This window comes from Crocodylus porosus, unplaced genomic scaffold (assembly GCF_001723895.1).
Source record: "Crocodylus porosus isolate Cpor-Errol unplaced genomic scaffold, CroPor_comp1, whole genome shotgun sequence".
Lineage (NCBI taxonomy): Eukaryota > Metazoa > Chordata > Crocodylia > Crocodylidae > Crocodylus > Crocodylus porosus.
This window is the reverse complement of record NW_017728917.1, coordinates 36,210,822-36,236,918: the sequence shown is the minus strand read 5'-3', so window position 1 is coordinate 36,236,918 and position 26,097 is coordinate 36,210,822. Positions and strand designations below refer to the sequence as shown.

General features: G+C 44.0%; 1 protein-coding gene across 3 annotated transcripts in view; it reads left to right on the top strand.

Moving 5' to 3' along the window:
- Positions 1-26,097, top strand: part of RAD54L2 (RAD54-like 2 (S. cerevisiae)) — a 69,107-nt gene that overhangs the window by 14,255 nt on the left and 28,755 nt on the right. Inside the window, exon 1 of one of the 3 annotated variants that reach the window (XM_019537099.1) lies at positions 12,960-13,446. The exons of the other annotated variants lie outside the window; for them this stretch is intronic. Coding sequence (XP_019392644.1) covers positions 13,413-13,446 — 34 coding nt within the window. The 5' untranslated portion in view covers positions 12,960-13,412. Of the gene's footprint in view, positions 1-12,959; positions 13,447-26,097 lie in introns of those variants that run through there. 3 annotated transcript variants of the gene reach the window in all.

Below are 26,097 nucleotides of genomic sequence, written 5' to 3'. Positions count from 1 at the left end.
ACTTCCTGCCCTTTGGGCAGGGGGCTGGACTCGATGATCTCCCCAGGTCCCTTCCAGCCCTAATGTCTATGAAATCTATGAAACTGTCATTGAATTGCATTCTGTTGCTCTCTGCCCACTTCCCCAACCTGTCTAGTTCGGTCTGGATCTGGTTCCTCCTCTCCAGGGTGTTAGTTGCACCCCATAATTTTGTGCTGCTTGCGAATTTGGACAGGGTGCTTCTCACCCCCTCATCCAGATCACTGATGAAGATGTTGAACCGCACCGGCCCCAGAACTGAGCCCTGAGGGCCTCCACTGCCCACATCTTTCCAGGTTGACACCGACCCGTCCACTACCACCCTCTGAGTACAGCCCTTGAGCCAGTTTGCTACCCAGTCTACCGTGTAATCATCCCAGGCAAATCCCCTCAGTTTATTTATAAGGATGGTAAGGGATACCTTGTCAAAGGCCTTCTTGAAGTCCGGATAGATAACATCCACCTCAACTCCTGCATCTAACCAATTGGTGGCCTTGTCGTAAAAGGAAAAACTAGGTTAGTCAGGCAGGACCTGCCTGCTGAAAACCCATGTTGGTTACCCCTCTGCATCATATTAGACAGCGGGCTTCCACAGATGTGCTCCTTGATAATTTTTTCTAGGATTTTCCCAGGGATAGAGGTAAGGCTGACTGGTCTATAGTTCCCCAGGTCCTCCTTCCTTCCCTTTTTAAAGATTGGAACGATGCTAGCCCTCTTCCAATTCTCCGGAACCTGACCCAAGCACCATGAGCGATCACATATCCTTGCCAGTAGATGAGCTATGACCTCCGCTAATTCCTTCATTATCCATGAGTAGAGTCCCTCCAGTCCTGGTGATCTGAATACGTCTGGTCCCTCCAAGTATCTTTTTACCGTGTCAGCGCTGACCATTGGTTGGCTGATGTTCCCTTTGTTGGTGTCCGTTATGTATGTTGAGGGTTCATCTAGATTCCCATTTAAGAGAGAAGCAAAAAACTCATTGAAGAACCATAGAAGTAGGGTCAGAGTGGGCTGTATAGATCTTCAAGTCCGACCCCCTGCCAGGGCAGGAGAAAAAACTGGGCTCGAATGATCCCAGCTAGGTAGGCATCAAGCCTCCTCTTAAAGACCCCCAGGGTCTTTAAGTTCTGCTTTGTCCCTGCTATCCATCACTAAGACCCCCTGCTCATTCTGTATGGGTCCTATGCTACCCTGCACCCTCTTTTTGCTCCCAATGTACCTAAAGAAGGACTTTTTATTGTCCTTAATCCCTGACGCTAGCCTGAGTTCTAGAGTTGCCTTGGCCTTCCTGACTGACTCCCTGCAGGTGTGGGCCAAAGAAGTATACTCCTTTGCTAGCTACCCCTTGCTTCCACTTGCCCTTAAGGTATCTTAGGTGCCCCTGGTTAGCCAAAGGGGCTTCCTGACCCCCCCCTTGCCCCCTTTCCTCTGCCATGGGATTGACTCACTCTGAGTCCAAAGAATGGTTTCCTTGAGGAATGTCTACCCATCCTGGACCCTCAACGTATCTAAGTTCTGAGCTCCTAGCACCCTGCTAACCAATCCCCTGAGTCTATTAAAGCGCTTGTAAATTTTGTCTACATTGTGCTGGGAAGGGCTACTTTTGATCTGTCCTTTTGGCTTCAAGGAGACAAGATGGGTGAAGTAAGTTTAGATTGGCTATCTGGAAAAAATTCTTTACTGTGAGAATAGTGAGGCAGTGGAATACATTGCCTAGGGCAGCTATGGACTCTGTCACTGGAGGTGTTCAAGAAGAGGTTGGACATCCACTAGGCCAGTGGTTTTCAACAGCTTTTTCGTTTGTGGATGCTTAAAAAGTTTCAAGTGGAGGTGTGGACCCCTTTAAAAATTTCAAATAGAGGTGCAAACCACTTTGAATTTTAAGTATGGGTATTTGCATACTTTTGATAGATCCATAGTCATCTTTTACAGACCCTTTAGACAATCTGCAGAACCCCAGGGGTCTGCAGACCACAGGTTGAAAACCACTGATCTAGGTGTATCTATGCCTGTTTTCTACCATGGGTATTCCATGCTTCTGGGATTTGCTGGTTGCTCCTGCTGCTTCTCCCCCCCCCCCCCCGAAAGGACAGTGTTCTAGTGGGGATGGATTGTATCAGGAGGAGAATGGGCAAATATTGTTTAATTTCTCTTGCACTTACATTTTCTAGAAAGCAGCAGCTTCCCACAGCATGGATTTCAAGGTTGCAGGAATGTTCTCCCCATCCTCCTGCTGGGCTGCATAAGACACTGCAGATGCTCTTTAGGAAATGGTGTTGTTTTTTTTTAATAAGATAATTCCATCTGGCACAGTACAGGAGCATGACAGTCTTGTTTGCTTCTCCTGTTCTTCCTCAAATCTATGAAGGAAGTGCTTAGGACAGTTCAGGTTTTGCTAGGTTGTAAGTGGAAATCATGGATCAGAAGTAGGAAGCCTGTCAGTAAAGATCTTCCTTTTCATGGCAGCTTTTGCTTATGCAGTTGCAGGGCCAGAACAAAAAGAAGGGTTTGTCTCAAGCTCTGAAAGGTGCTAGACTTGACCAGGCAGGTTTATTTTGTACTTCTGTCCTTCTTTCTTCTTTGTGTGTAGATGTCATAGTGATAGATGCTAGTAAATAATAAAGTTTATAAAAGCATGATCAGTTCTCTGTTTGCAGAGTATATCACATGCATGCTTCTGTGAAAAGTGAGACTGTGATTTCCCTTCTTCCCTCCATTCCCCCCCCCCCCACACTTTTAAAGTGTCCTGTCCTGCTCTTTTAATTTTGTTGGACTGTGGACCCAGCTTCCTTGCAAGCCTACCAGCATTACTTCTGTGGCAGCCAGTGGGAGGCCACTTGAGTGAAGCAAACCTGCTTCTCACATTGTGTGCTTCCTCTGCAGCAATTTCACTGTGTGCTGCATTTTGTCACAAAACTTGAACTGCTTTGTATAAATGTGCTTTTTGCTGCTCTTAAACAGCCACGCTGGCCCTCTAAACTGTTAGTAGTGACTTTCTCTGAAGTGTTTTTCCAGATCAGTTTTGCACTGGAAGACTGGTGTATATCATAGTTTAGGCTTATAGAAGCAGTGCCAGGGGATTTACTTGCAATATCCTGTACATTGGCATACGTTTAAACTACATCAGCTTGTCTGTGCTGAGAAATTGGATCACACTAGAACTTTGTGGGTCAGAGTAACTAACACAATGTTAAACACTCAGCATTTAACAATGTTAAATTATCGGTCACTGTGAACTGGAATGGTTGTGTTTTAACAATCCATTGGCAGGCTGTAGATAACCAAGGGCAGACAAGCCCAGAATCTGAAGTTATAACGTATTAAGCCTCTGGGTTGTGACAGGCTAGCTGGCAGTGACCTAGCCCAGGGGTTTTGAAAGGGCAAAAGATGATTGGAGGACTTGGGATTCCCTTTCCTCACAAATCTGGTAATGATTTGGCCCAGGAGGTTTGAAGGGGTAGAAGATGATTGGAGGACTTGGGATTCCCTTTCCCCACCAATCAGGCCCCAGAGACTCACCCCCTGTGTTCCGATTGGCCTCTTGGATCACCTGGAGGAGGATAAAAGGGGTAGCATGGGCTGACTCAGGGAAGAGACCAGCGAGTGACAACAAGGAAGGAGCTTCACAGAGCTGGCAAGAGCTGAGCCAGTGGGGCAGGAGCAGTGCCCCAGAAGAGCCTGAAAGAGCAGGATTTGCAGGCAGCAGTGGGACCCTCAGCAGCGCAACGTGCAGCCGGCAGGAGAGGCTCCCCACTGGGCTCCAGGATCCCCTACGAGAGGCTCCCCCTGCTCCAGGAAGGATCTGAGCAGCTACCTGAGGGGTTCCCAGCTCTGCTTCCAGCTTCTCTGATCAGAGGCCAGGCAGCTTGACGTGTGGCCAGGGCTCTGGGAAGGTCAAGACCCCTAGCAGGCTGCAGCAGTCCCACCAGTGGTGGCTGTGTGGCGGCATTCCTGCCCACCACATGGGAGATCTGGCTCCAAGTCCTAGCTGAGGTGATTTGGGGTGAGTGTGATAACAAGAAGAAAATCTTATTGCAGTGGAAAGGGACCATTGTGTTCCCCCCCTCTCCCCCTTTTCTCCCCCTCCAGGTACCAAGGCCCTCTATTTCCTTGTCATTTGACATTTTGCATTTTGTGCCTTTTTATATTTCACCAACCCGTATCGTTTGTTCTGCTGTTTGTGTTTTATATTTTGTTAACCCTGTTTTTTGTCAATGATTGTAAGTGTCTAACCTTTGAATCCTGCCCCTTGGGGCATTGTAGTGTCCACTATACCCTCTGATTTATGCCTGTTGTGTTCCCAGTATTAAAAGGTATATGGTTAAGTCCCCGTTGGTGGTCTGGCTCTGCTCTGTAGGGGGAGGAGAGTCCCTACACCTCCCACAGCACTTGTGCACCTGCTTTGATCCCTTCAGTTGGAGAGGAGGTACCTCTTGGAGTACCGCCTGGGTTACATAACATATTAGGCCCCTGGGCTATGCTTAAAACCATGATTAACTGGTTAATCATGTCTTAAGGAGCAGCTCAGCTACACATCTTTGCAATTAATGGTGTGATTAAAATAAGGAATAAAGCACAAAATTATTACACAAAATACATACGGTAACTTTGTGGATGGTTCCCATCACGCCTTAAATTGACTTGTGCCAGCAATGATCGCTTTGCAAGTAGCAAGCTGGGTGCCTGTTGCCCCAGTGCCTGGGAGCACCAATCAGCCGATCAATGCTCCCATCCACTGTAACACTGTGAAGGGCTCCAGTGTACTCCCACTGCTTGGAGTACTTATCAGCTGACCAGTGCTCCCAGCCATGAGAACAAATCGGAGACCTTGTCTATGATGTGCTCCAGTGGCTGGGAATGCTGGTCAGTTGATGGGCACTCCCAGCTGTGGGAACACTTCGGAGCCCTTTGCTTCTGTGTGCTCCAGCAGCTGGGAGCATATGCCAGCTGACAGACAAGGGCATCAGGGACCTGGCTTGCTACTTGCCAGTATAGGGGGAGTCCAGGATCGTGATTTTGGGCTCCCCCCTCTACTGGCAATAGGGCAAGATCAGGATCTGATTCCTGATCCCACACTTGCACCTCCTCCATTTGCATGTGTGGCATGGAATCACAAATCGGATCCCATTGCACCTTTAATTGAACCACTTCTGTCAGCAGCTTTAGATGCATTTCTTAGGTCCAGTTTAGGCTTTGGAAGGTTGCTTTCCAGTGGGTTATGCTGAATAGAAATATTTTCACAATTATGCCCAGACATGCAATGATATATTTATGCCTGTTATGTTCCCAGTATTCCATGAGAGCCAGAAGGTGAAAATGGCTAAAGACTAGTTTATTTTCATTGTTCAACTAGAGTGAAATGGAAAATTATAAATGGCATTAATGGTGGATGTAGATTTCATAGATTGTTAGGGGCTGGAAGGGACCTCGCAAATCATTGGGTCCAGCCTCACCCACTCTAGGGAGGAAGACAACTGGGGTTAGGTGACCCCAGTGAGGTGACTGTCCAGTCTCCTCTTGAAAACCACTGTGGTAGGTTACTGCACCACCTCTGGAGGGAGCTTATTCCACAGTCTGGACGCAATGACTGAAGGAGCACATTGGAGCCCTTTGCAGTGTTCCTGTGGCTGGGAGCAAGAGTGGCAAGCCATATGAGGAAAGGCTGAGGGAGCTGGGCCTCTTTAGCCTAAAGGAGAAAAGGTTGAGAGGGGACTTGATAGCGTCTTACTGCTGTATCAGAGGAGTGCATTAGGAGCTTGGTGAACAACTGTTCAGTAGGAGACCCCGGAGAAGACCAAGACCATATAAGCGGATCTTATATTAGTGCTTTTATTTTAATAGTGCTGTTAATTCAGGGAAGAAATATAATAAAAACATGCAGTTCTTATTTAGGCAAAAAAAATCCATGATCTTCAATAGGAATTTTGAACAAAATAGTAGGAGTGCATGCGCTACCTGCTAGTTTTAACCTGACAATATCCATTCAATAGTCATTCCTGTTTTTTTATTAGAGAGAAGTGTAGTGAATTCATGCAGCTTATTGACCCTGTAGGCGCAGGAAAGCCTCTGTACAGGATTTGGGCAGGTGCTGGTAACCACAGCAGGCACCCATCTCTTTAGCTGACATTTGATGACATTTTAAAAGTCCTTCTCTGAGTTATGAGGAGAACACATTGTACTTTACTCTGATATGTTTGTTTCGTTTCTATTCAATCTAGAGCATTTGATTTCAATGCTCTCTTTTCTGTGACCTGGTGTAATGTGGCGTTCTGTGCACAGAAGGAAAGGAGCAGACTCGAGTATGTGTACAGGATGCACCTGTGTAAGTCTTGGAGGAATGTGAGGAGATAATATAGGTTAAAGCAAAGAGGAAGGAGAGCCTTTTAGGTTGATTCCAGTCTTTTAACTGACCCTGTGAACTGGGTTACCTAGTGTTACCTAAGAGATCTGGAGGGGGGTGTGGCCTGTATAATGATGTGGGAAGGAAGGACAAGACCTTGCCTGCCCCCCTTCCAGGGCATTATAGACTAAGAGTGCTTCAGGGCAGTCGTGGAATCTCTTGCTGGCTGCCTTGTCTTTCTAAATTTGTAAATCCTCTCTTAGATTTTTTTTTCCTGTCCTCTGTTTATAAAGAAAAAATTCTAAACGAAAATGTCCTTGCCTCCTCCACTCCACATCCCCTAGAGCTTTCTGGCAACAGCTTCCCTTTAGAGAGGGTGGCACAAAGTCTGGCATAGTCAGAGCGTTATATAACCTGGAGTAATGACTTGTTTCGCTTCTTTCAAAGGAGGCAGTGACGTCAGAGCTCTCCTTCCCTTGAACCCACTGATTGGGCTGTCAAGTCTCGCTGATCTAGTGAAATGACGTGGTATTATAACTAGCTGGGATTTTTTTTTTCCTTTTGATCTATTGTGTATAATGGAATACAAATTAGAAATATTTCTATGAAGCTTCAGAGCAGCCTACATCCCCTGTTTTGTTTTCCTGTATGTATTTGTGGTTTTCTCAAAGGTTTTGGACCTGCCTGTAGGTGCCATGCTTTCCTAACACTATCCGAAACATATGGAGTCAAATTAAAGCTTGGAGGGCAGGGGGGCTGAGAGAGTATTAGCTGAACAAAGGAATGCCCTCTGCCCTTACTTGTAGGAGAAATGCAGCATTTACTAATGTCTTTCTGTTTGTCTTGGAGGAAATTCAGGGTTTGTCACTTTTTGGTCAGAAAAACTGAGATTTATTTATTATTTTTCCAGAAATAAGCCAATATTAATTTATGCCTTTTTACCAAGTGCTCATTTTTTGATGGTCAGCTTTGCACAGCTCAGTCAGTTTTAATAATGGCATTTAGACAGCACCTTTTCTTCTGCAAGCTTTAAATGCATGGCAGGTACGTGAGAGAAACTTCGTATTAACACTGTAATGTTTATTTTACTGTGTATTTTTTGCAGAGGAGGGGAGAACAGGTTTAGATGAAGACTTTTTTTCCCTTTATTTTTAATTAAAATGACAAGATGCCGTTCATGTTTCAAAAAACTAGATGGGTAAAAATGGGTTTTTAAAATACTTTTTTCTTTATGAATCTTTTTAAAATAAACTTGAAATTATGATTCCTATTAAGGCCTAAATTTACTGTGATATATGAAATTAAATTAAATGTAAATTTAAAAAAACAGCAGTACATTTTTCTGGTGCTGTGGTTTCAGAGAAAGTCAAACCCTAGAAAAATTGGAGGTCACAAAGTTCTGAAGTGAGATGATACTGAAGCTGTGAACCAATTTGGTGTGGCCAGACCAGATTGACTGTGCCTGTTTTTATCTGATCTTGGAAGCTTAAACAGCCCTTGGATGAGAGACTACCTTGGAATTGTAGGCAACATAGATACAAAACAAGGAGTTCAGGTCAAATACTTCACAAATATTAGACCTTTGAAGCTGAATGAATTGCGAGACTTCATTGAACCTTATTGTTGGTACACAGCAGATAGACAGGAATAAAAGGAAGAAAGTGGCTTTTTTGACAGCAGTTACCTCTTCGCTGGTGCAGAAAATATTCTCTTCATTTTGGTTTATTCAACCAGAGCAGTTGATTTAGTTCATTCAAAGTTGAAAAACTGATTAGGAGTTGAAAAAGTGGAAAATAAAGTCTATGAATAAAATTGATGTATGAGAGGATGCAGTTCACAATGTCCTTCAGTATTTTACAAGTAGTAAACAGAAATAACCAGTTCAGCAAAATATTTCCTTTCTTTTTATAAAGCATTTTAAATTGAAAACAGGTTTTGATAATTTTACTGTATTTGTATGCATTTAGCATATTTTATGCTATTTTTATACAACTAATACAAATAATTTAGAAATACTGGGGGTTTTTTTTGTGAATTTTAATTGAATTACAGTTTCAATCCAAAGGTGGCTTGACATGAATCGCCAAACAAACAATAAAAATATCAAGTAAGAAATGCGGCACTGTTTTTGCAGTGTAATAAAATGTAAATTAAGGATCTGGATAAATGTATGTTAGGCTACATAATTGCTTAAGTAAATGTGTATGATGATAATATACACATACAATGTGTTATCTTGCTTGGCAAGAAGTAATACTATATTATAACAATCCCTGAGAAATCGGTTTCCTTAGGAAAATTACTAAAAAGTATAAAAGCAAAACAGGATTAAAATGGATTGTTTTAAACCAAGACCTTCAGGCTCATTTAAATAATGATTTAAAGCACTTTAAATCAGTACATCCTGTCTAAACACACATTGTACTCCTTATTATAGTTTAAATAATCTTTTGGAAGCTGAAAGCTTGTTATTTTGGTTGTGATAATCCTGGAAGCGCTTAAAAACATGATTTATATATAGCCCCTTGTGTATCAATGTAGAAACATGCTTCTTTACTGGGTTTTTGAGTCCCATATCCCTGTATATGCCATTTATGCTGGGTTGCTCATAAAAGTTGGTGTTCAGTATCAACGTGAACTAACATGGGAAAGAATGTGCACCAAAATTACATTAACAAAGTTGCATTGGGAAAGCAGTTCTATGCCTCAAGGCTTGATTTGAAAACTCTTTCAAGTCTATGGAAAGACTCTTACTGACTTCAGTGGACTTTGGTTAAAATTCTAAATCTTTTTTTTTTTTTTTTAGGTGGATACTAATACAATGTTCAGGATATTGGTCCAGCAGCCTTTTTTTTAGTTAAGTTTCAATTGCTGGTGAAGCAGTTTGTAGTTGGATTTTGGCTTTAGAGTGATTAGCAGGATTTGTATTACCCATACAACTGTACAGTCCCTAATCTTCAAACCTCGCCTCATACTGGTGATGAAGTTATGAACAGGTTAAGCAGAATTAACAGTATTTTATGTGCTAATATTAGCTGCTAACTAAAATGTTATTTCACTGTCAAGACCATGAAGTTTTAAGTAACATAAGAGCAATCTACATTTGTAGACAGCCTCTACTTGTTGATGAGCAACAGCTGTATAGAGAGGAGCTGTTAGAATTGGAGTAGCATGTTAAGAGAGCAGTGAGAATGGGAAGGAACAGCAAAGCTGTCATAGAGCAGAGATGGTTATAGGAAAAAAGAGAACCACTGTAGCTAGCAGAGAATAAATAATAAAGGTGGGACAAACAGGAATGTTTTCTACGCTTTTCACCTTTGCTGCACACTTTGGGCTAATCAGACCAGCAGAACAGTTTTGGGGGTAGATGAGAAGCTCAGGTTGCAGAGGACAGCAAAGGACCCATCTGCTATCAGAGGAGTGGTGGGAATGGGGAAGGAACATATCCTAGCAGAAGGGACAGGGAGGGGAGTCATTAGTCATTTATGACTCAAAGTATTTAGTTTTAATTTGCTCTTTCATTGAACAGAGTTCAGATGGCCCTTTTTTCTTTTTTTTTAAAATCTCCACTGTTCCCTAGTGTGCACTGTAAACTTGTAATGTTTCTGTACCATATGTGGAGGCAGACTTTTAGATGCGAGTCAGATCTTTGCTGTACTGGTCAGGTATGATGAGGCTGACACTAAACTCTTGAGCAAGAACAAAAGCAGTGTTTTGAAGGCTTTTATTTTTCTTGCGAATAGTGGATACGTGTTGATGTGTGTATTGCTGGAAATACAGGAATCTAATGTGTTATTCTTCAAAACATGAGAAAAGTGTCTTGCTGCCTTTGCTAGTATGCATCGTAGGGTGATGATTGTCCAGTTATGGAGCTCTTTCTTGCTGCGTGACTGAAACAGAGCTGTGGAATACAGTAACCAGAGTCTAGGGAAGCTTGGTTGGGGCGAGCAGGGGAATTCCTCGGTGTTGACAGACCTGGCCTCACAGGATGGCTGTTCAGTAAATGGGCTTATTTATAACGAGATTACCTGTCATGAGGAGATCACTGATAAACAGATTTCTTTTTTTTTCCTGGCACATCTGCTTCTTGAACAGGCTGATGGGATATGCTGCATATTCATTTGTGGTAAACAGCAATGACAAACTCTTGGTTGTGACATGGATGGAAGAGTTTACTTACATTCCCTGTGCTACAGTATTGAAGGGATGCTGTCTTATACTGCCATGGAAAAGGAAAGACCTCATTTTCTTTTGTTTGAAGTTTTTGGTTTTTTTTAATTCCCTGGCTGCCTATTTTTCTCGATGCTGCCTCCTTATAACAAAATGTCCCTGGAAACTGCCCTGTCAACTTCATTCAGTTTCTTGACTTTAAGTCTTGCTTCCCAGTTTCATAAATAAGTTTGGTCAGGTCTGTTATCACATTGGGATCCTTTATTCCAACCCCATTTGGTCCTACCATAGAAATCTCCTTTTTGACTTTTCTTAAATATATTTGCCTCTTGGTGCCCATAGTCACCATTACAAGTCGCTCCTGGTAGACTGAATTTGAATAGTGACATGGGATATAAAGCCCTTCACTTCTATTTGCAGTTCTGTTTTCTTTTTTTACCAGTCTATAACTGCTTCCCGGTAAAATGTATATAACCCTAATTAATACAGCTGAAGTCTAGACTTGTTTCAAAGGTGTGATATTTTCCAAAGCAGTTAGACTGTTTTGAAACTGCTGACAAGTCATTGAATTCTAATGCCCTTGACAATAAGATGTCTAACAACAATAGCTGTAGTTGAAATGTTGTGTAGGTGTCATTCAGTTCCATCGCATACCTCCAAATGAACCTCAGGCCTTAAAAAATGCAATATATTATACTGTTTGAGTCTTAGAACCCCGTGCAACCCCATGCCTTTCTGCAAGGGCTCTTCAATTACAGTTTATATTGGCCCTCAGTCTGTAAAGATTACTGACCCCAGTTAGCACCAGAGGCATGTGGATGAGCAGGCACTAGTACCTAGCTACCTCCACCACTTACCTGTGTGGTGGTACAGGGAGAGGGGCTGGCAGGTCCTGCTTGTCCCCACAGTGACATAGGGAAGCAACAGCTGCCAAAACTCTCCCACCCCATGTCCCCCTGCCTGCTGCCAAATGCTGCTAAAACCCTATGTCTATGGGCTGGATCAGATGGTCCTGCGAGCCAAATGTGGCCCTTGGGCCATAAGTTACCAAGCCGCAATCTGTGTCATGCTTGCTGTTCTTTTGCTGGTCCTCTCCTAGTATTGCTTGCCAGTTGTTGCGAATGGAGTGTCAGCTTGGTGGACAAATGTGCAGTAGGAGCTAGTTGCATTTTTGTCAAATGAAATTCAAGTGCCACCTTATGTTCAAGTTGCACTTAATGCCATGCAGTCTGGTTTCTTCTGTCCCTTGCTCTTGATTAACAAACTAAAAAAATTTAAATTTAGTTCACCCCAGTTGTTTTTCTTCAGCTGTGGCAGATCAGAAGAGGGGAGAGAGGGATCCTCTGCTCTTACCTTTCTCTTGTGGGTTTGTTTGTTTTTTTTGATAAAGAGGTCACATGGTCAAAACACTTCAGATATAATTGTATCAAAAGACTGACAGTGAATGATGGTTGCCACTATGTCACAGGATCTTTCCTTTCTACTGTTTGAGTTCCACTGTGAATGTAATTGGACATGGGAACAGTCTCTAGAGTACTATAGAAAGGCTAGTCATGCATGGACATTAGCTGTTGTAGGGTGCTAATTAAGGCTTACAAGCTCTTATTTCCTCTGCTTTACCACTGCTGGTGTGCCTCCTGTTAGTAGAACTTTGCTTGTGGGTTGGGAGAAGAGAAGACTTGTTTTTAAGGACTTGCCTCATACAGCACTTTCATTGCATTTAGACTCTTCTGTGTAAAACTAGGTGTCTGATATGTCAGTATGTTATAAAACATACTGACTTGGTGATCGGTATGCTTGGTGTGTTACTGTATTAAGCAAGTTACTGGTTCCTGTTTGATTGTCCAGCATCTAACATAGGTCATCTAGTCTATTCTGGGTTAGCAGACACCATATGAGCAGATAGTAAAATCACAGATCTCAAAACTGTTCCTAAAGCAAAAGACTGTATTCCTTTCCCAACTCATTTCCCCTTTTGCCCTAGTAATCTCTGGAGTGTAGTTGATCTTGTGTCTCTCTCTGGCTGTTCGTTTCCTGTTGCCTGTTGGAATTCCCCCTGCATGGGGCCCCAGTTGAATTTGAATGGTTATGTAAGGATTTTTGTTTTATTCTTGGTGTTGGTCTGCCACTAGTTGAAATGGATCGCATGTTGAGTGAATGGCATCAGATCTGAACGGCTGCAACTTCGCTGCTCCAGCCCAGTGAGAGAGGAGTCCTCCTCCCACACGCGCACACCCACCCACCATACATGCTCTTGTTTTGCCTTTTAAAATCGGCCCCTTTTTTAGGAGTGGCTGTGGTTACCACCTCTGAATGAGTGCATATGCTGATCCTAAGCTAACAGAGCAGAACGGCTCTGGTGATTGGTTCCCAGCTAACCGGCAGCTACTTTAGCTTGGGCTCTGTAGTTTGAGTCTGTGCAGGGGAGGGAGATGGTGACAATTTTTATTTAATCTGAACATCAGGCATATTTAACCAGTTATATAACAGAGACCCCACTCAGTCACAGTCGAGTCCTAGAGGATGTGAGCTTGCTGATACCAGGACGCTCCAGGTTTGTGGAACAGAGCATCAAGTACTGTTTAACAAAAGTTATTCTCGAGAATATTAAGTACCAGGATTTCATTTACTTCTTGTCCTTCCTGCATCCTGGACTGTTCTATCAGAAGGCTTTTTCCCAGTTACACATTCACGCAGCTGGCAAGAGCTGTCTTTAGTGTTTGCTGTGCCTCAGGCAGAGATAACAAACCACTGGGAGTGACTGATAAGTTTTTTGGCCTAAGGACCCAGAGACTAGAATAGCTAAGGGGGCTAACAGTTTTTAGCCACCTAAAACGCTGGATCACTGACGGAGATCTTGCCTCAGCTGAATACATTAAGCAGCATGTTACTCTTGGATGAGTCTCATCAGTTTCCAGGTAGGATACAGTTTTCTGTCTCTCTTCTTTCTCCTGCTTTCCTGTGACAGATCATTCCTTTTAATACTTTGATGCTACAGTGGGGCAGCTTATGGTTTTTTAGGAAACTACTAACATGGAGCACGGTACATTAGGATCAGACTGTTTTGTGAGGCAGTTGAATTGGCAGTTGTCTGACAGTGGTGAAAATGTTTGAATATTCAGTCTTCTGCATTGTGCATGTAATTTTGACTCAGATTTGAGACTGAAGCTCTTTGCATTTGTAATAGTGAAGATTTTAAAGAAAACAGTGAAACCTGTCATATGTGCCACAGCGGCGACTCCAGTTCTGTCATTTAATATTGCCAGAGTAGTTTTTTGGTGAGAAAGATGGTGATTGTCTTTTACAGGTGTTGTTTTACATATCCTTTTTGCCGCCCCCCCCTTTTGGGATGCTTGCATTTTTCCCTCTGTCTCTGATTGTAAGAACACATCCTAGTGAAATATTTGCTGAGAAAAGATGGTGATACTATTATTGAAGGTACATCTGCCTTTGTAAACCCTTGCTGGCTGGGCTGCAGTATCTCTAGAAGCTAGTCTTGACATTGCATGCTCCTTCTAGCATCTTTACCTGTTTCCTGCCATTATGTAAGAACCACAACAGCTCCTCTTCTACCTCATCTCAAGTCGGGGGGGCGGGGAATGCCGAGGATTATTGACAGTACTTTGCATTGTTCTCATGGAGCCTCTCTATAAAACCCTTTCCCTTAGCTGTTCATGTGTGCAGAGCTCTGCTCTTCAGAATTCAACTTGCCATTCTTGTGTTGGTGGCCCAAATGCCAAAGATAGTTCTCCTCTTCTTAGTTGGAGAGTTCAGGTCATGAACCTTGTCATTACAAGAAGCTTATATAATAAAAGGAATGGGCTGTTCAGGCAGTCTCAAGAATTCCACCTTTAGTGTATAGGAGCCAGAGCATGTGGTCTTTGAGGTTTGCAATAGAAGCAAAAAGTTCAGTTTATAGCAACCAGTTGAGAGCCACAAGGATTCTAATAAGAATCCACTGCCTTTTCCTTTATATGTCCATGACTATAGCAGCAAGTTAAGGAAGCCAGATCTGGGCGGATGTGAACAAAACAGGGAAAGGAATTAAATTGGAATGACTTGAATAAACTAGGAGTGTGGGTTAACTTAGTGGCTTCTCTAACCTAGGATGGGAAATGAATATAAGAATAAAGAAAGATTTGAGAAGGGAAGATCCTTTGGAAGATCCAGAGTCATTTGTTCTGTAGAAGTCCCCCTCTGTTTGATGGGTTATGTTGGGGGTTGTCCTACCCCTCTGTATCTACTTCTTTGGCTAGGGTGATGGAACAGGAAGATCCTCAGCACTCAGGTTCCTGCTGGGAGTTTGAACCTTCAAAAATCTTAATCAGGTAGGAGGATGGGGAAACAACATTGAAGGATGTTTCACTAAATTAAATTGGACTAGTTTTCCATCTATCAGAGTTCTTGTGTCACTGTAAACCTCACTAGAAATCCCACCATTTTATTAATCATCCTTGATAACGCTTCCTAAAATGGTAGGTGGCAATAGATCTCAACATATTTTACAAACTACTAAGGCTTACAATACTCTGAAAGTTAGGGAAGCGCTGCTATCCCCATATTGTAGAGGGGAAGGTGAGGTACACAGAAGTAAGGTAACTTGTACAAGGTCACACAGTGCGTCTGTGGCAGAGCCGAAGCCAGAACCCAAACAGCTGTCTCCCTGGCTCTGCTTTAAACACTTTAAGCTTCTTGCTTAAAAGGCTGTTCATCATTCAAGCTCAGCAGACATCTCCTTGGGGGTAGTCAAACCAGCATGTGCTATGTACACTGAACTTGTGTTGCCAGTTGTCAGTACTGCATTTTAACATGTTTTTGGATGTGGAGATTTGTTTTCTCAATTTTTATGATACCACCAGGTGGTGAAATTTGTTTTGTTGCTGTATGCTAGCTGCACAGTATTTCAGCTGAGTCCATCACCATGTAAGATAAGTGACTTATAAAGGGAAAAAAAAATCCCAAAAACTTTTCTTTGATGACAGCAGTGGTTGCAATACATCTCTAGAGAGCCCTATTCAGAGATAGCACAAACTGTGGGTACTTCGTATTCTTATGGGGCTGTATTTAGCATGTTCTTTCTGTCTTAAATCTTATGTATGAGACCAGGGAACTCCGTGTTACCTTTGACATCATGGCTTTGAGTTTCATGATTCTGGGCAATTTTTGAGTCCTTTTTTGTTGGTCTAACTGAATCAATGCTCCCTGCTCAGAGCATGCAGAGCAGCAGCAATATTTTGGATAAACCGGGAAACAAATAGCTGTCCAAGCAGTGATGTTTTATACCAGTTTTATTAGCTGTCTAATGTGCATTGTCACTCTTCTGGCCGGTGATAATGGGAGAAGTGCCAGAGGCCCAGCAATGACACTGGTTCAGATTTTGTAATTTGTATTTTTCTCACAAGTGGTACCTTTCTCACTAAACAGGTCCTTAAGAATTCTCCCAAAATTATTTTATGGATGAAAGAACAAATAGCAGTTAAGTTGAAGTATGTGTGTGTTATGGGTTTTTTTTTTAAATATTTGCTAGTCAAGTAAGGACTTACCTTTAAGGAAGGAAGCCTAGTCTAATAGATTGAGGATAGGACAGGAGCCAGGGACTCTTGGATTCTCATCTTGGCTTTGATAACTGGCTGTGGATGTTAAAAAGCAACCTAATTTTGCTGCCTCAGTTTCCCCATAAGTAAAGTATGCAGGATAATATTTACCACATGCCTATTGTGAGGATTGATTATGGTTTGTAAAGCTTTTTTATCTCAATATGTGCTGGGTGTATATATACATAATTTTTTCACCACTCCTGTACTACACTGTTGTTGCCCCAAGCAATGACAAAGGGCTGCTTGGACACTGAAAGGAGATATTTTGTGAAGGAAATGTCTTTCATGCAGTTCTCTTAAATGGTGATTTGAGTATTGAATGTCTCTTTCTTCTTAACAGGCCATGAATGAGGCTGTAGTGAGGACTTTGAGCAAAAATATTAGCATGATATTTTACTTTATCATAGTTGTTTCTTTTATGCCATTTTGGTGGCTTTGGAGGCGTGTGGCGGCAGTAATCTTCTCTATTATTTCTCCTTACTCTGAGGATAGCCTGGTATAAAGCTAATACTATGGCTCCCAACTACCTTTTGTAAACCAGTGCTTATGTAATCATTGCATAATGCAAAATGCTTGCTCCTTTCCCCATGCTCCTCACTTTCTATCCCCTGAAAATTACACAAGCAGAACAAGAATAATTATGGTAGCGACCAGAGTAATTTATCATGCACATCAGGATCTAGTATATGTCTATTGACTGGGGCCAAATTTTTTCAGTGTGGGTGTCTAAATCTGTGTTTAAGCACTTAATTAAAAATGGCCTCCCTTCAGAACTTTACCAAAAAAAAAAAAAGAGTCCATTGAGGCACACAGGTGTGTGGTATAAACCAGTTTAATTTTGTTGCCTGACCTTTTCTTTTCTTTTTTGCCAGCCTAGTTTAAAAAAAACAAACCAAAGAAAAATTCCAACCTTGCGTTATTAGGTTACTTGTTAATTGGGGTAACCAGAAAGCCAGGCTTCAGTTGCTTCTTACTTGCGGTTACTGAAGTAGCAGCTTGCTGAAAATTTCCCAGCACTGGAGTCACTGCAGCTTTTCTTGATATTATTGCGTTTAGTTTATGTAACTAAACTGGGGGTGGATGAGAGCGATTGACAGGACAAATGCAAGTGAATCACACATGACTTACTAGTAGATGAAGGTACGTGTTGTAGCTTTTTAATGGTCTACTGACGTGTCTGAACTGTGTGAGAGAGAGCGTTTGTGGTGGCTGCTTATATTTTTGATTTGAGATCAATGGTTGCAAAGGTAGATACTTCCTAGGTTTATATGAGGGTGCAGGATGGTCTGGCTTCCTCCACCTGAGGATCTTACAGCTGTCCTTATTAGTGTCATAATATGAAAATGATAAAAGTGGAATAGAGAAGAGACTGTCAAACTCCCAGTTCTGGGCTCCAATCATTAAACTAGATTTGTGGAGGAGGAGATTAGCCAAACAAAGGCATACATTTCTGAATGGACACTGGGAGAGTTGGGCACTAAGGCAAGGGATTGTTATCTGTTTCCTAGACTGAGAAGGAGACTTTGTTGGAATGGATGTACTTGTGCATTGCTGAGACTTGGCTGGAACAGATACCTGTTTTCTTCTTTCAGCTGAGAGTGTTATTTGTAAGTGTGCTTCATACAAAAGCTTATATAAGTGCTCTTTAGTGTTTATGTAACTTGGGTCTCTTCAGTGTGTGCGGCACTGAGGCCTGGCCAGAACAAGAGCTCTTGGGTATTTGGGGCCTGGTTTGTCTTGCATAATCTCAGGGTTAGAAGATATATTGTCTGTCACCAGAGATGGTCTTTTGATGTTCCAGTTTGCCTCTAAGCACTCTTGGCCTTTTTTTCTTTCCCTCTTAATTTTTTTGCTGCTGCTTTCCTGTTCGTTTTTTCTGTTCTGTTCATTCTTTTTGCTTATGAATGATTCTTTCAGGTCAGGGAAGGCGTTTTTCTTCTGCAGTGCACGTCGTCAGTAGCTGAGATGCTGAGAAACCTCTCGGAAAAAGAGGCAACACTGGCTTTTATATTTTTGAATCTCCATGCTCGAAAAATCTGGAGATTATCCTCCTTAAGCTAAAGATTTCAATTGTCTGTCTTCCGTCCCATCATTATATCTTCAGCAGTATGCTTCAGGGCCTAGTAATGTAGTATCCCCACATCTGGTCAGATGGGAATGCTGGTCTTCCTTCTGACTACAGCCGTAACTGCAGTCTGCCCAGTAAGGTGACTAATCACAGTTTAAATAGCTAGACCAGTAGTTCTCAACTGTTTTAAATTCAAAATATCGCTTGGAAAATGTTAACTCTTAGTTTGCACTCTTTGACTACAGATGTATAATAAAGCAATTATTCTGTTGCACAAAACTCAGAAAGACCACACCAGGCTGGAATGGTTTTTAATACTATGAATTCCTATTTAAAACTTCAGGGTGCATCTTGCGAATCATGTTTGCACACGTAGCAGTGCTAAACATTATATGGCACCCTGTGGCAGCCTTGAAAGAATCTCAAGGCAACTTGTTTGAGAATCGCTGATCTAGATAAAAAAATGTGTTACCTGAACTAAAAATGTAGCAGTTTGTTAAACCAATATGCCAATTTTTGCACTCTAGTTATAGAGGCAAATACAAAAGAGGGATCTGGCATAGTTGATTCCTATATAAATCAGCAATGCTAATGAGGACGGTGGAGTTTGATATGCTGTGTGACAGGCCAGAGGCAGAATTGGGAGGAAAGTTCTGGGGTGTAAGTGGTAAAGCCTGGAAGATGCACTTTTCTGCCTCAGTATAGCCATGAGTATGACTCATGGGAGGGCACCACTAATAGCAGCCCATGTGTGAAGCTGGAGCAAGAGCAGGTGAGAATTAGGTTATGTTCCGTCTGTAATCAGTTTCCAGACTGCTTTCTTTTTGCAGGTGAGGTTACAGTAGCCAACTCTGTTAAAGAAGGGCTGGCATATCCTGCTGTGTTAAGGGATCAGTACCTAGGATTACAACTTGGCGACAGACTTTTGGCCAACAGCGGGCCACATTGCAGGGTGTGGAGAATTCAAGACCTACAGCTGATTGTCATTGATGACACTTGCCTATCATTTCAGTAGTAGCATATAGCTTGGTTTGGTTGTATTAAACTCAGGATGAAACATTGCATGCTGGGATTAGTAGTCTTAGTCACATCTTTGCAGTGAAGACTGGAGAGTTTAGCAGGCTTCTGAGCTGTGTTCTGACTCTCTTGTCCCCTTCTGTTGGGTGAAGAGATGTCTCACTTGGTACTTTAACAAGCCCTTCAAGTGGAGTGATATTAGGCTCTGAGAATTGCATTTGCTGTCCTTTGCACATCCCCTGGGGCTGTGTTGGAAATGGAAATGATGGTGACCCTAACAGAGCTAAGAATACCTGGAGAAGCAAGAAAATACACAACAGATGGAAGATTAGTGAGAAGAGATGCTGCGAATGAAATGGAGTATAGTCACAAATGCAGATGAAAGAGAATCCTTTTGTAACAGAACTGCTGTCTAGTCAGCATGGTGATCCATTCCTTGTGGGGAAGGGGAATAACCAGTTCTCCCTAGGTCCTGCTAACTTTCAGGGGACCAGAAAAGAGTGGCTGTTGGTGTGCAAGTGCTGGAGTGGGTAGGTGTGTCTGTTATATAATGGTTACATAATTAATTCTTTGTTAGGCAGTTGTGGGTGGGAGGGGCTTAGAGCTGTTGCGTTGCTCTAAGGTCTGAGACTGATTATTTTAAAAAAGGAGAACAAAGTCTTTTTGATCTCTAATTAGGTGGCTTGATAGCAGTGGAGATTTCCAAAGACTCTGGACTCTGGCAGAGGCAGTCTCTTTTTCCATCCCTAAGGAGAGGTGGATTTTTATTTATTTTTTTTTTTTGTGCTTAGACAGGGTTTGGGGGACTGATTATAACTGATCTTCCCCAGTTCTGTTTTGAACAATTCGTGGAAACTTTGCTTGACCCTCACTACTCTCCTCCAATAATCTGTCAGGACTACCTGCAGGGATTCTTATCTTTCTTGATTACTTTCTCCTCCCCTCCCCAACCCCTCCACACTTGGTAGTTCAGTGTGGTACTCCCCCCCCCCCCCCCAAAAAAAAAAAAAAAAAAAAAAAAAAAAAAAAAAACCAAAAAAAACCCAACTGCCTTGCAAGTGTTTTTCAAGTGTTTCCATAACATAACTCCTGGTCTTGAAAGAGTGTCTGGTGGCTACTATCCTCCCTCTCCACCTTCCCCCCCTCCAACTGTATGGTACCCATGTGACAATAGTTGCTTACATGGCATTCATTTTCCGAGAGCATTTAATATATTTTCAGCTTATTTCAGTACTGTTTATGAGATGGATAGAAAAAGAGCCAAGGGATCCTGTGACCAGCTATTGTGAAATGCTTATGAGTGCTTTCTGCGCTCCTACAGCTTGAGAACCTCTGTTCGCTGTAGTAGGCTGCAGAATTCAGGCAACGCAGGTCCATTTGCAATTCACAGCACAGCTGCAAACTCCATAGAACCACATATGGGCAGATTCAGGATATCAGCAAGGGGGTTGCATCCCCTCCCCCCTATCCTTGGTTGTGTGGCACATGCACAGTGAGCTGAAGAAAAGGAGGGTGAACAGCACTGATGCTCACCCCTGGTCTCTGGAGCTGTGTGAAAGCAGGGGCTTCAGCCAGAGCCTGCACTGACCTGCTGGTGAGCTGAGAGAGCTCTTGGCATATGGGGAGCTCAGGCAGTAGCTATGCCGGCATGCCAGGGAGAGCTGGCTGCATAGGCACTACACAACCAAAGGGGGCTATTGGGTATGCCACCCCCCACCCCCCCAGATCCATGCATGCTGCTACAGGAAACCTCTTCAGACTTCACACTGATTTTGTGATTTGTGCTTGCTCTGACAATCCACCATTGTAATCTTTTACATGGTGGCAATTAAGTGCATCAAGGTTGCAAATGTTGCAGTTGCAACAGCACAATTAGTCTTTTCAGCACAGTTCCCAATGCTCTTCCCCTTTTTCTTTCTGTAACTGCTTTGGCAGCTCAGGCTGCCTGTGTTAGTTGGTGACTGCCTAGTCACATAACTGCATGCAAGGTCCCATGGCACTTCACATAGTATGTGACTTTTCTTAGCTGTGTCTAGCTGACTCCGTCCTACACAGGACAAGGGTGAGGAAACACAAAGTGGTAGCTGACTGCTCTGCCTCATCTTTAACACATCTACAACACTCCTCTTTTTAAAGCAACTAAAGAGAGCACTCAAAGATAACACAAGATAACTATTAGGTACCCTGAGTTACAGTAGTCAGGAACAAAAAGTAAAGACCAATTTCTGTGCTGAAAGGACTCTAAAATCACAGTTTTGCCAGTAGAGAGCTTTGCATTGTGTTCCAGAGGTGTTATGTAGCCTACTGCTTCAAGGGAAAAAGCCAGTTCATAACTTTATAGGGACTAGTTAAAACAAAAATGTATTATGGGATGTATTATGTATTGTTTGCTGCTGGGTTTTTTGCACCTTCCTCTGAAGCAGCTAGTATTACTTGTGGCTGGAGACATACCAGACTGGATGGAGCACTGGTTTAATTCTGGTATAGCAGTCCCTAAATTCCAATGGATTTGTGGTTGTCATCAAACTCAGTTGAGAGTTGTGTGCACATAGTCATACTGTGTTATTCCGACTTGACGCATATTCAGATGAAAGTTTTAGTGTTGGTTTTCTCCCTGCTGAAATTAAGAAGAGAAAGCAGAAAAGGTTATCCTTTAATTGATGCCTCAAGCAAACATATTTTTCTTCATGATGCTCTAAATTCTGGCTTTCCTGGAAAAGTAGGGTAAAAGGGACAGGAGCAAGCTACTCTGCTGTGCAGAGGGGGCCAAAGGGTACCATGCTCCAGACTTTTTAATTTTGCTTTCTTCAGGGTAATCTGAGAGAAGGGAGCTATGAGCTTAGTTCTGATTGGCTGTTTCCGTTAGCCAGTCAGAGTGAGAATAAAGTGCTACAGACAGACGGACAGACGTAGGCTTTTATTCTAATATTGTAAAAGCTTAAGTCGGTCTGTCTGTAATGCTTTATTCATGCTCTGATTGGCTGACGGAAGAGCTAATCAAAGTGCTCCAAGCGTGGAGGAGTTCCCCCACGATTCTGAAGCTGCAGGAGGACCGGACAGAGGGTGGTGGAGCGGAGGCCAGCGGTGCTGTCCTCGGCTTCTCCACCCTGCCCCCTGCAAGAGCCAGAACAATGGCAGCATGGGGCATTAGGTGGCAGCATGCCATCCCAGCCCCCTCCCCCCTGACATTCTTGATGGGCAATTGACTAGTAATAGAATAGTTTTTGTCCCTCTATACAGTCACTGCTGCTGTACAGGACAGAATCATTTGATATTTATGTAAAACACCATATGCTTTGCCTCTTGGGGACTTGTGCAACTATTTCACAGTGCCATAACAACATCCAAGGCCTGTAACAGCCTGCTGCAGGAATGATTTTTGGATATGGTACATTTTGGGTTTGTGAAAGCTGTCTGTTGTAGATGCTATGCTCAATTTCAACTTCTACTTGTTCCACTTCAGCAGTATAATGTAGTAGTATAGAAGACCAAGCAAGCTGTCTATAAAACAGAATTAGGAGGCCTAGTTACAATATGGTTGTCTCAGCTTTCTCAAAGGATAATTTCAGGTTGTAGGGCAAAAGGGACTGGTCCAGTACCCACTTACGGAACACGGACAAGGTCCAGTCTGAATTACAGACTGGAGCCATGTTGTAACCAGGTGACTGACTTGATTGCTAGTATGAACATACCCTCAGACCTACAGTAGTCTTTAGCTTAGTGACAAACAGTTGGTGACATTTACTTTGTTGTTCATTCAAAAAATAACATTGCCTAGGAGGCCTGGTCATGGACCAGGAGCCCATTCTGTACAGATACGTAACAAAAAGTTCAGGAGCCTGCCCCAAACTGTTTTATAATTTTGTTGAATCTGAACATGATTGATTTATATCAATATGCAACATGGTTAGTAATCACAAAAGCTAAATGTTTCATCCTAGCCTTGGCTGACACATAGTAGTATATCCAAAGGGGGGCATTTGGGGCAGCAGTGCTGGGTGCTGCAGTTGAGAAGGAGGGTGGGGGGAGGGGTGCAGAAATTAGCCTCTGCTGCTGTAAAGGATGCAAAGCTGTCCTGTTATGCCTCTGTACATAGTTGTCTATTTGTAAACAAAATTAAGTATCAGAAACTCCCCTTCTCCCCCAGCCCAACTAGCCCTGTGTAAACAGTTTTGCTAGTGGTCTTTTCATCAGTAAGCTGTCCCAGTGTGCATTGCCCCACATATTGCCAGTGCTGCTATCTTTGCTGACGGATGGGATAACTGGCCACATTTTCCTAGAGTGCGCTGAAAGCATAAACCTAGTATGGCAGTTTTCAACATGCAGATGTGGACACATCTGTGTCGTTAAAAAAGCTGCTTGTACTATGTCAGATTAGTATGTTGAGAAGTTGGTCACATGAATGCAATTGTATTCCAGTGTAACTGGCTTGGAGAAGTTAGGACAAGAATTGATCTGTTACATATCAAGTGGGAGTGAGCACAACTCGAATGTTCTCACTTCCCTTCCATCCCAGAGATCAGAAGTGTTTCTATCATGAGGTTAATCTTGGGTCCCTGGTGCATGTTACATTCAAGATGCTAGTAGCAAGTTAATTGCTTCTTAAATAGTAACCTGGCCACACATGCAACTCAATTTAAGGTGTGATAATAGAGTAAACGAGCCACAAAGTTATTCCACATATAACGCGTAATAATTTTATGGCTCATTTGTGTTGCGCTTTAAATTGAATGGGTGGCCACCTGTGACCTGTCAGAACTCTGTATGATGCCCAGCTGGGTGACGCATGGGATTTATACAGCTCCTGGTGCACAGAAAGCCTGGCATCAGGCTGCAGCAGCCCAGTCCAGGGGTCCTCATGTCCTGGAACCTGTCCATAGGTCACGTGCCACTCAGCTGGGCAGTACACATGGTTTTAGAGCTCCCGGCAAATGGGGACCGCAGGACTGGGCTGCAGCAGTCTGATCCTGGGGTCCTGTGCTCCCCAGCTGGGATTTTGACAATCATCCAATTGTCAGCTGAGGCCAGGGACTGGTTTGATTCCTGGCCCCAATTTACAGTCAGCTGACTGAAACTAGAGGTGCACGTATACATCAGTTTGATATCGGATCGGCACTGATATAAAGAAAATTGATTGCGTTGGAAATTGGCCTGATGTAGCCATAATTTGGCTGGTAAATGCCTGTATACGCGTGCAGATGCAGCACAGTATGTAGGCAGCGAGGAGCGCAACCCAGCAGCTTGGAGAGCTGTGTGCAGCTGGGGAGTCTGGTGTGTAGAAGGGGAAGGAAGAGGTGTAGGGGTCAGATCAAGGCCCCTGCAATGAGGGAGGAGTGGGGGTGGGGAAGGGGCTGAGGCAAATGCTGCCCAGGCACTGGGCGGGGGGGGCAGCTCAGCTTCCACCGCTGTGTGCCACTCATCCAGGAGCTGTTGGTCTGGCGCTTGTCCAGTAGCTCCCGCCGCCGCTACTGCCATTCCTCCAGGAGGGCACGGGGAAGGCATTTGTCCCCAGATCTGCGTGGGGCGGGGCTGCACAAGGCTTTTCCTGTCCCACCCTGTGCAGATCTGGGGCATACCCTTACCCTCCCAGATGAGCAGTGGGAGCTGTTGGGCAAGTGCTGGATTAGCGGCTTTTGGACCAGCGGCATGCAGTGGTGGGAGCTGTCCCCTGGACAAGCCGGAGCAATGTCCCACGTCTGTCCCACCCCATCTGGGCAGTGCTTGCCCCAACCCCATCCCCACTCCTCCCTCACCTTGATCTTCCTCCCTGTGCCCCTTTCCTTCTCCCCCTTTCCACTGCACCAGACTTGCTAGCTGTGAGCTGTTGGTCTGGTATCGGAAATTGCATTGGTATTAGCCAATATACTCCCTTAGAAATCAGCTTTCGGTATCAGTCCCCGAAATTTCTATCGGTGCACCCCTAATTCAGACCCCTTTTCATTTTTCTGGTGCAGAGCCTGGGTTCGTAATCTTGAACACCCCCTGCACCAGCAAGTACGGTGCAATTGGGGTCTAATCCCTGATCTCAAAATCATGCCTCCTGCCATGAACATGTGGCATGGCAGGAGACATGATGCCTGGGATCATGGATTAGATTCCCATTAGGACTGTGCAAAGCTTTGGGTGGTGATTTTGATTTGGAGGAGATTCGGCCCAATTTGGTGTCCAAATCTCCAAATCTGAATCGAATTAGGGGACCAACTAAAAGGTCCAGGTAGAGGCAAAGCTCTCCAAATCTTCAGAAAAGATTCGGAGAGCTCTGATGGTTTAGGCAGTCCCCGGTGGCTGCAGCAGGGAGCTGCAGCCAACTCCGAGCTGGTAAATACTAGGGACGAGGAAGGGGTGCTGGAGGAGGGAGGAGGGGACCATGGGGGCACCCCTGGCAGCCCCCAGCCCTCCCCTGAACCCTGCCTGCTCCCTCAGCCCCCTCCACGGGTGCCCCGCCCACCCCAGGACCAGGCCCTCTAAAGAAAAGCCCTGATGCTTACCAGGTGCTGCTGGGTGGGGTGGGGTGGGGTGGGGGGGCAATCCCTGCTGCCCCCCACTGCCCCTTGCTGCATGGGGGGCTCTGCATGAGCCTCCTGACCCCCCTCCCCACTCCCACGGCTGCCCTGCCTGATGTGCCTCCAGCCCTTTAAGGGAAAAAAAGCCCCCAAAAGACAGAGAAAAACCCCAGGACTCACTGCTCCTGCAGTGGCCTCGGGGCTTCTGGGGGCTCATGCAGAGCCCCCAACGTGGTGGGGGGCAGCAGAGAGAGGTTTCCCTTGCACACCCCCCTCCCCCCCCCGGTTGGCAGGAACAGTGAGTTGGGGGGGGAGTTTCAGGGGTTTTTTTCCCTTAAAGGGCTGGAGCCATGGTGGGTGGGGCTGCCATGGGGGGGACTGGGG